This window comes from Asterias amurensis, chromosome 12, assembly GCF_032118995.1.
Source record: "Asterias amurensis chromosome 12, ASM3211899v1".
Classification (NCBI taxonomy): domain Eukaryota; kingdom Metazoa; phylum Echinodermata; class Asteroidea; order Forcipulatida; family Asteriidae; genus Asterias; species Asterias amurensis.
The window spans coordinates 9,226,142-9,236,619 of record NC_092659.1 but is presented as its reverse complement, the minus strand read 5'-3'; the positions used below and the strand labels follow the sequence as shown (position 1 = coordinate 9,236,619).

At 37.6% G+C, this 10,478-nt stretch overlaps 1 protein-coding gene across 2 annotated transcripts; it reads right to left on the bottom strand.

Annotated features, from left to right (window-relative positions):
- Positions 1 to 533: 533 nt before the first annotated feature.
- On the bottom strand, positions 534 to 8,482 carry LOC139945257 (uncharacterized). Of its 2 annotated transcripts, XM_071942577.1 has the most exons (4): positions 8,358 to 8,482; positions 2,657 to 2,983; positions 1,773 to 2,067; positions 534 to 1,397 (listed from the first exon to the last, which is right to left on the bottom strand). In XM_071942577.1, exons 1-3 carry the CDS (start codon positions 8,361 to 8,363, stop codon positions 1,777 to 1,779), a joined length of 624 nt encoding a protein of 207 aa, XP_071798678.1. In that variant the 5' UTR covers positions 8,364 to 8,482; the 3' UTR covers positions 534 to 1,397; positions 1,773 to 1,776. The 2 variants fall into 2 exon arrangements, with proteins under 2 accessions (XP_071798678.1, XP_071798677.1); XM_071942576.1 differs by having other exon boundaries at positions 534 to 2,067.
- Between the last annotated feature and the right edge of the window lie 1,996 nt (positions 8,483 to 10,478).

Below are 10,478 nucleotides of genomic sequence, written 5' to 3'. Positions count from 1 at the left end.
AGTTAAACTAATTAGTTCATCAAGTTTCATGGCTACTCTAAATGGCTTTTCTAACGATGAGTTTTCTGCTGGTATATTTTGTTGATATATTCTAATCTATAGTTAAATAGATTCGAATCTATAGTTAAATAGATTCTAATCTATAGTTAACTATAACAATTATACACAGGTGGGCACAGTTTTTCCGCAATTTAAAGGAATGTTAAACGTACAGCAATAATAAAGGATTTGGATACTTTGAACACAATGTTCACAGATTTACATTAAACATACACCGTTTGAAGGTAATGATAGTACAAAGCTTCCCTGAAAATATTTGATGCTGAGGTGCTGTAGTTTTTTGAGAAATGAGCAAAACAATGTCCTGAAAATACGTTTTTACATGCTAAAATAATTTTCTTCTCATGATCAGTGAGACGAAAATTATTTTCATGGCAATGTCTTACTCATTTCTCAAAAACTACAGCACCTCAGAAAGAAATATTTTCGGGGAAGCTTTCTACTATCATTATCTTCAAACTGTGTAAGTTTAGTGTAAATCAGTGGACATTGTGTGTTTTTTGTCCAACAAAAAGTACATTGACCCTTTAAACGTAGTTTACAAAAGGAACTCTACGCAGATGTACATTTGTTTACCAACAGCAGCAGCAACAACAAAAACAACAACAACCCAAACAACAGCAACAGCACTAATATCAAAACACTTTCGCGAAGACAACATCAATTGGCGGAAGTATGTATTGGAAATGTTAATTTTAGTTCCATACCATATTTCCGTGCTTTGGTTTTGTTATCCGGTCTTTAAACGATCAAATTAATATTGTTATTGACCTTGTGGGAGTAACATGGATTTTAATTAAAGTCCCCTAGAATGTGCCCTTGGAATTTCTTGTCAATGTCGTTACATTTAAATTGTTGCCCAGCATTAATTATACCATACGGTAGAATACAACATTAATTGTATAAATTGTCTCACAATATATTAACAAATCATTATATAAACAATGGCAGTACGAATACTTGGCCTCGAAAACGAAAAAAACACCGGGGTGGATTTCACAAAGAGTTCCCCGAGTTAGGACGAGTTTAAATCCTGACCGAGTATTAACCCTGTGGGTGAAGAGTTAGAATCTACACTACAACCCCTTTCTCACCTGTGGCCAGTCTTTCTCTGTTTTAAAGACATTTCCATGGTAAATGTTCCAGCAGTCTATCCAATCTTGTTCCGTTCTGTCAGGGTGTTTGAGCGCGAGACCAGGCCTCCTGCTTGTTCCCATCCTTTATGGTTGTGCCGAGATGTAGAACAAAGAGCTACCCCAGTAGCTTTTTCCCTCGTACTGCATCTCTTTGGAACTCCTTGCCTGGTGCATATTTCCCATCATCATATGATCTTCTATCTGTCAAGAGGAATATCAATTCCTACCTTCAGCTCCTCCGTTTCTGCATTTCAATGTGTTCTTCCAAGTAGCCCTTTACCTAGAGTGGCCTTGTTTTGAACTAGGTTTTCTGGACAAACGTATATTTATTTTATTGTGGCTTCACAATAATTAAAAAGTTGGTATGACACTGTCTAGAATTGCAAAGGTCGTTGATTGGAATCCCGTCCGAGTATTACATGCCTGTGATTTGTTTTCAAAAATTATGGAAAGTACTGATTATCAGTGTAACACACATCGGTGTATTTGGTTAAAACCAAAGCGAATAATGATATATGTATTAGAAGAAAAAAATGTTACAAAAAGATACATGATTTACAAATAATTTGTGTTTACACAATTACAGCGACGTCTTCTCGAGTGTTGAGCCGTAGTTGACTGAATATCTCTCAGGAAGATTTTCTCTCATTGCTTGCACTGTACTCCATTCAACCAGGAGCTCGTCTACAATCTCCGCCATCTTGTTGCTTAAGCATCCTGGGCTGTCGTATTTAGATTCGTGAACGGCTTGTAGCGCATCTAAAATCTCATTTAGAGAGTCTCTTATAATATTGATATTAGTTTCCATTTTGAAACGGCTCTCTTTGTCTGATGAAAATGTCTGGGAGACCTGCAACACCGTCTTAGATTCCTGTGATAAAGAGAAAGGAAAAAAAAAATCACTTCTCAACTTTTTTTTTTTTAAATTGATTTTCTCTTGTGTCTACTGGTGTCTTTTTAGGGGCTCCGTATTACCCCTTATTAGAGAGCGGGAACAGTGGTCTATACTTTTGATTCGGTACATTAAGTTTTTTTTCCTCAGGTTAAAGGCAGTGGACACTATTGGTAATGACTCAAAATAATGATTAGCACGAAATCTCCCTTCACGAGTAATGAAGAGAGGTTGATAGTATAAAACATTGTGGGAAACGGCTGGCTCCCTCTGAAGTAATGTAGTTTTTGAGAAAGAAGTCATTTTACACAAATTGGATTTTGAGACCTCAGATTAAAAATTTGAGGTCTCGAAATCAAGCATCTGAAAGCACACAACTTCGTGTGACAAGGGTGTTTCTTCTATCATTATTATCTTGCAACTTTGACGACCGATTAAGCTCAAATTTTCGCAGGTTTGTTATTTTATGCATATGTTGAGATGCACCAACTGTGAAGGCTAGTCCTTGACAATCCAATAGTGCCCAGTGTCTTTAACTTAAAGAAAACTAATTTTAATTCAAACTTACATCTTCAAGTATTTGAAACAAACTAGGAAACGATCTCTTAGCTAGTTCATCGATGTTTGGTCGCTTTTCAAGCCGCTGATAAAGCCGCTCCTGTAGAACAACGAGTGGAGCAATAACCTTCAGCAGCTGCCCCAGCCTGTAATGACGTGCCAGTGCAGCTAACGTAGGCGTCTCTCCAGTCGTTCCATTGTGTGTGGACTCATTTTTGCAGTGATCTGTACACTGTGCTTCTCGATGAGAGTTTAAGCATGACGTCAGACACACGGATGACTCGTACAGACGCCATGTACTTGGTTTCATCGACCGGACAAGTCCATTTTGTGACATCTAGGAGTAACAAATAAAACAGATGGAACTTAAGCCCGGATTGAATGATACGTATCTTATTTTTAGTGTTATCAAACCAAAGAACAGTTCCAAAAGGATACTATGTGAGCATTGTTTTCACAATCGATAAAAAAAAATTGTTTAATAGAACTTCAAACGAGCTACCAGTTTATAATTTTCAGTAACAATGCAATACAAATTTAGCAAATTTGCTTGAACTCCATTGACCTTGACGGTTAACGATGATAAAATGTTTATTTATTGAGTGACTTTTCAAACTTATATATATAATTTGTTAAGGGGAGTCAACCTGATAAACGCTTGTGGTTTGTAGGCCTTTGTTTTAAAGATGACCTAGATAAATTTTGGGAGGATTTATAACATGATGTGTTGATTCATTGTAGCAATCATAGTGTGTAAGGGGAGAAGCGAATCATACATGTAGCTGTTTTTTTTTTATTAGATAAGTGCATTTTTATTCAGAGTTTTACTATAGATGGGCATGCGCCGTTTGTATGATGGTGCGGGTACGAAGAGAATGCAGAGGTTGATGAGGAAAACGCATGTTTTTGGTGTGGTCCCTGGTAGTAAACCATCCCTTTAGTGTTTGGACGTTGCTTTTGGAGCTGTCAATACGGTGGTTAAAACTGCACTTACTATCGTTGATGTTTTTATATATCTCCACGGAAGAAAGGGTGTGTGGGTTTATTAGAGATTGATCATTGGTGGTGGTTTGCAATCTTTTAAAAACACGACAACTGACAGACCATTCAACAGTTTAGTGTGTGTAGGGGAAAAGAGAATGACGTGTAGCCCTTGTGCAATCAGACTATAAAGACGAGACTGTATATGTGACCAAAAAACAAAATTTTGATGGTTTTGTAGAATAATAAGCATCGTAAAGAGTGTTTGTAGGAAGGAGGACACGCACAAACAAAAATAAAGTAATACCGGAACGCACTGAAATTATTTCCCTTGTTAATGGAGAATCATGTAAATTAAAGCTTTAAAGAACGTATGAGGCGATATGTGGGTAGTTCTTACGGAATGGGTTTTTTGTGTTAAGTGATAGGCAATACTAAGAGGGAAACATGTGTTGGGTGGGGGGGGGGGGGGGGCTGGGGGTGGATAGGATAGATAACAACACATGTTATCGGTATGGTCTCTGGTAGTAAAAGTTTCCCGACTGTTAATTGATGTTTTGGGGTGGGAGACAGATGTCTCTGTGTTCAAACACTGAGTCGATGATTACAGCAGAACTAATTTATGATGTTTTTATGAAACTCTTTGAAGACAGGGGAGGTACAAAGGGAGGGTGGCGGTAACAGAAAGGGGTTTTTGGGGAAAGGGTAGTTGGAACATATAGGTCGGGGAGACATTGAGGGTAGGGTGTTTATAGTAGCGGTGTTGAACAATAAAAACAAGTAAGTATTCCACATACTTTCTATACGACGAATATCTAGCAGTAGGTTTATGTTTTTAAAAAAAAATTATATGAAAAAGGCGTTTACATCCAAAACGAGAACATTCCAAGGTTCATTCGGTGTTTGTGAACAAAGCTGTTCCGTGGTCTTTTGCTGGATTATGTGCTATAATTACCAATGAGTCTTTAACTGACAAAAAGTTTGAAAAATGTAGTATAGTGTCTTGAGTTATGGTTCCACTTCAGGTTGACCAGGAAGTAGAGGTCAACTTGAGGTCACGGTTTTTCAAAATTTATCTCCAACCCCCAAGGAGTCCAAACTACAAACAGTTCAAAAATCGGCCGTGCAGAAATGATGGTGTGATGCTGCAAAGATTTCCTAATTTAGTATGCAAATGAGGATCACGTAGTTAGTTATTAACTAAAATAAAATAAAAATACGATAGGAATAAGCTTACGTCATAAGTTTCCACTTGATATTGTTATACGTGTTTAAAAACACATCATTTTGTAGGATACTTCTTTCCTACTCCTGCCGATAGGGGGCGCTATTAAGAGACATTTCAATCGCACGATTTCTGCACCATAGTGTCTGTATCTGTCTCTGTATTAGTATGTGTACGTCGCAGAGACTGAACTGGCATAAAATGTCAAGAAATGTCTTCCCCTTAGATTCTTTTTCAATCAGTAAATTTTGCCATGCTTGGCCTGTGGTTCTAGTCAAAGAGGGACCGGTTTTTAGCGGGACTTTCTTGGCTAAATGCTGCAGACTTTGCCTTGTCGTGGTTTTCATCTTGGTTTTTGTTTGCATTCCCTTTTTTTTTTTTTTTTTTTTCCCCCTGTCATTCTCTGAGCGCTTTGTAACCTTATGAAAAGGCGCTATGTAAATGGTATTACTATTATTAGTATTTGAATACAGGCCCCCTATAGAACGGGGCCCAGTTTTAATGCCTATATGCTTCAACCAAACTCTGCCCTCACGACCACCATGTTCCGCTTATTGTGCAAGCACTGAAAAATCTGTGCGAGCTTCGAATCAAATATTACATACGATGAGTTTCCCCGCAAACAAGCAAAAATATCCCTGCTAAGCTGTGAAATATGCTCTATGTATAAGCGCATAATTAATATCCGCGCTTTTAAAGTGTCAATTATTTACCTACGCAGTGAAGCAGAGTCATTTTTTTTTTTACTTTTACATGTTTGAAGTGTAGGCCTTACCAAACCTACTTACAGAGCAACATGTCATGGTTTTGATTGATAACCACCAAACTCTGCGCTTACGATCACCATTTTCCGCTTTAAGTGCAAGCGCGGAATATAATGTGCGAGCTTGGAAGCACACATTTCGCTTGACTTAAGCACATAATTCACCAGTTCTGCTAAGCACTGAATATTTGCTTCCAGAGCAGAGCATGACATTGAGCCCTTTTGCACAAAAGTTCCCATCATGATAGACCTGGGTGGATCCTCAAGATTTGTGCCGCAATGTGGGGCAAGCGCAATATTAACTAGACATTGTTTGTGAACAAACACGAAGCTGTTCCCTGTTGTTTTGCTGGGATTATGTGCTTCATTGCCCAAGGAATAAATAACTGGAAAAAGGATTTTTCAAAACAGTTGTGTAGTTGTGATAAATTTGTATGGTCGCACTTCATGTTGCCCGTAAGTAAAAGTCAACATGGCCTCACAGCTACTAAAGACTAATATGCAATGCCCAAGGAGTCTATAACTGAAATAGCTTAAAAATTGGTTGTGTATATATTGATATATGGTCCCACTTCCGGTTGATCCTGAAGTAAAGGTCAACCTGGGGTCACCGTTTTTCAAAGTTAATATTTATTGCTTAGAGTATATAACTGAAAAAAAGTTTGATCATTGGCTGTATACTTTTTAAGATATGGTCCCACTTCCGGTTGACCCGGAAGTAAAGGTTAACATCGGGTCAAAGTTATTTCAAACAAATTGTTGATGCACAAGGAGTCTATAAATGAAAACAGTTTGAAAATCGGTTGTGTAGGTCCCCCTTCCGGTTTAACCGTAAAGACAGGTAAACCTGGGGTCACGTCTTTTAAAGTTTAATTTGAATGCCAAAAAAGTCTACAAATGAAAACAAATTGAAAATCTGTTGTATATATCTTGAGTAGAGGTCAACGTGAGGTCACGGTTGTTCACATGTTAATATTTTATGCAGAAGGAGTTTATAATTGAAAAGAGTTTGAAAATCTGTTGTAAATTTCTTTAAATATGATCCCACTTCCGGTTGACCCGGAAGTAGAAGTCAACTTGAGGTCACGGTTTTTGACAAGTTAATATGTTATGCCGAAGAAGTTTAAAATTGATAAGAGTTTGAAAATCTGTTGTATAGTTCTTGAGATATGGTCCCACTTCTGGTTGACCCGGAAATAGGGGTCAACTTGAGGTCACTGTTTTTCAAAATTAACCTCCATCCCCCAAGGAGTCTGTAACTACAAACAGTCTTGTACTTCTTGAGATATGGTGCTGCACAGATGTCATTCAATGTTTATGGAAGTTTACACATTCTTTTGTATATTGAAAAGGAAATTACTTCTTTCTAAAAAACTACGTCACTTCAGAGATAGCCGTTTCCCACAATGTTTTATTCTCTCAGCAGCTCACCATAGCTCATTACCAAGTAAATTTTTATGCTTACAATTATTTTGAGTAACTACCAATAGTGCCCCAGTGACTTTAATGATGAATTTCTACTCGAAGATGTCGCTGCATGGTTAATTTAATATTTTCCTGAATGTGATTATCAAAGTGAAGCTAAAGGCGAATCAACTATGGGTTTTGTCTTCCCATGGAGCTCAGAAACTGTTACAGCAACTGCAACAAAAAACAACCAAAAACCGACCAAAAACAATCAAACAAACAAACAAATAAACAAACACCCTTATACAATAGAAGAACAACGTCTGTGAACAACAGTGGTGAAAGTAATGTCCACTCAACTCTTCAAGTACGTGTAGCCACAAGATTTAAAGGGGTGTATTTGTAACACTATGTACCTAGATCGAGTCATACGGTTTGGCTTCAACACGCGATAGACGAACGGCCCTCTGATGTGATATATACATGTATACCTCGGACAGAGGTCAATGCCAAAGGTCAACAACCAACCTTTTCATTTTTCCTTAAACCATTGTTTTCCTTTAATACTGTTTACTAGAGGGCATTAGTCGTTATCATCAACTGACCGTTATTAAGGCTTAGTAGTTGTCACTAAATTTCAATTTCATAAAATGATTATACTTATAGTAATACTATTCAAATGCATGTAGGTTATCCATTTTACTTTATCATCGCACATACTCGTCTTTTACATGAGTAGGGTGTTCTTTAACCACTGCTTCACGACTAGGGTAGTGCGGTACTGGCTGATTCGGGTGAGTCACCGTAGTGACGTCATAAGCTATTCAATGACACAGGGAAACCCCTTGCTGACCAGTGAGGAGAATGGTTGCGTAAACCAGACTAGTGGGGGGGGGGGGGGGGGTCAAGTGAAGTAGAGACATTGTTGGCTAATTTAAATATTGTTGTTATTTATCTTACCAATACTGTTTTTTCTCCCCCTCATTGTTGTATTTATTTATTTATGTGTTTCTGTTTATTTCAAACACCTGCATGTATTTTTGTTTAATGTGGATACTTAATGTATCGATCAATCATTTGATGTTTATGTTTCCATCTCGATAGAGAGATTTAATTTTGCATTTCTGCCAATGACTTTAATTTTTCACGTGAATAATGTTATGTTAAATAATACCAAAAATAATAAACATAATTATAACCATAATACTTCCAGCGTCATTTTAATCCTCAGAATTGTTAGTAGTAGAGTCCAATCTAATGCAGAGACAATGCAAAGTAGCTGGTGGATTATATACGAGCGTTCAATGATATTGGCTGGAGAATAAAAGCACTTACCTTCATTCACAAACAATGGGCTCTCTCTCTCTCTCTCTCCACGATGTTACACAGCTTGCAATATGAAGACAGGCCTTGATGGTAATGGGCTCCACTGCACACGCCGCAAAGACACTTGCCTCTCAAGCTAATTATGGCAAGCTGTCAGGCAGTGTGCGCCGTCATCAAGCGAAGCGAATAAATTATGCTAAATCTCAACTGGGCGTCAATTATTATCATATACGCGGTGCCCGAAACGGTTACGGATCGTGGACGTATAATTCGAGGGATGTTTTTTCGCTTTTACTTATTATTGCAGACGCACGCCCCCAGTAATATCACATGCAGTGTTTTAGGTCTCAAGACTGGCTTGGTCTCCCTACGCTGGTCTTGATCTCCACTTGCTTGGGCTCCCCTTGGTCTTGGATGTGCTGGTGTTGGTCTTGATCTTTGTCTCGTGTGTATATGTACCGGTCTTGACTATAACTGATCATAATGCGTTTTCCATACTTTGTCCAATAACACACAATAAGAGAACAATAATTGTATCCAGCAGCTGTTTTCAACGCAAAAAATTGATAACACGGTAAATATAAATCGCAAAGTTCAATTATTGATATGCAAATATCTTGTTTTGCAAGTAAACACGTATTGCATTGCAAGCTCATCAAAGTGTTTACATTAGGAGTGAACGTTTGAAGTGGCAGTTTACAACACGCGATCACTATCGAACGGGGGATATTAAGAGAAATACCCAATGCTTTGCAGGTTATTTAATGGCAGTGGACACTAACGGTAATTAGTCAAAATATTTATTAGCATAAAACCTTACTTTGTAACAAGTAATGGGGAGAGGTTGGTAGTAGTAAAACAAAAACATTGTGAGAAACGGCTTCCTCTGAAGTGGCGTAGTTTTCGAGAAAGAAATAATTTTTCCACGCATTCGATTTCGAGACCTCAGATTTAGAATGTGGGGTCTCGAAATCAAGCATCTGAAAGCACACAACTTCGTGTACAAGGGTGTTTTTCATAGTTATCTCACAACTTCGACGACCAATATTATGCTTAAATTTCCACAGGTTTGTTATTTTATGTATATGTTATGAGTTACACCAAGTGAGAAGACTAGTGTCTAGTGTCTTTAAGAACCTCTTGCAACCGTAATACACTATGTGATAATTGTGGTACAACGTGCAAGGGAACCAAACACGTATTTATTTATTTATTTTTTTCTTTTTTTTCTTCGTTACATAATTTTTTTTTTAAATGATTTGAATTTATATTTTTTTTTGTGGGAAATATGAAGGTCTTTATTTCACATTGGCATCGGGGATAAAGCACGAATTTTTCTTTTTAACACAAATATCATATTTTTCAATAATAAATGAAAGGTGCTCATTGTTGTTAAAGTAAAAATAATTTATTGCCTCTCCTACGTGTATTGTCTTCTCAGTGTAATATCCAAAGTCCTGGGGCCCGTCGAGTCATTCTCACTCAAATTTAAAGGAACACGTTGCCTTGGATCGGACGAGTTGGTCTATGAAAAGCGTTTGAAACCGTTTGTTATGAAATGTATATGGTTAGAAAGATGTTTTAAAAGTAGAATATAATGATCCACACAAGTATCGCTCAAAATTGGACGGTTTTCACCGTCGGCCATTTATGGGAGTCAAATTTTTGACTCCCATAAATGGCCGACCGTGTTTGTCGACGACGTAAAACGAAAACCACGCAATTTCGAGGCATATAATTGTGTAGATCATTGTATTCAACTTTTACAACATCTTTCTAACCATACCGATATTATAACAAACGGTTACAGAACGCTTTTCAAAGACCAACTCGACCGATCCAAGGCAACGTGTTCCTTTAAAAACATCAACACAGCAGTGTAATATTTTACCCAACGTCCAAGTTCCAATCTTAAGAAATCTCCCTATATCTCTCGACTTAAAAAGGACAATCAATTTTAGGGCCAATGTCATAGAATGTACTTCAATTTGAAAGTCCACAACCCATGGTCACAATTGAACAATATTTTTGCACCACCCCTGTTAATGGGCTCTCAGTATTATAGATATGTTGACTGGCATAGTTCGGTAAGTGTTTTATAACACACCTCGGTCTTGGAAATAAGAACAG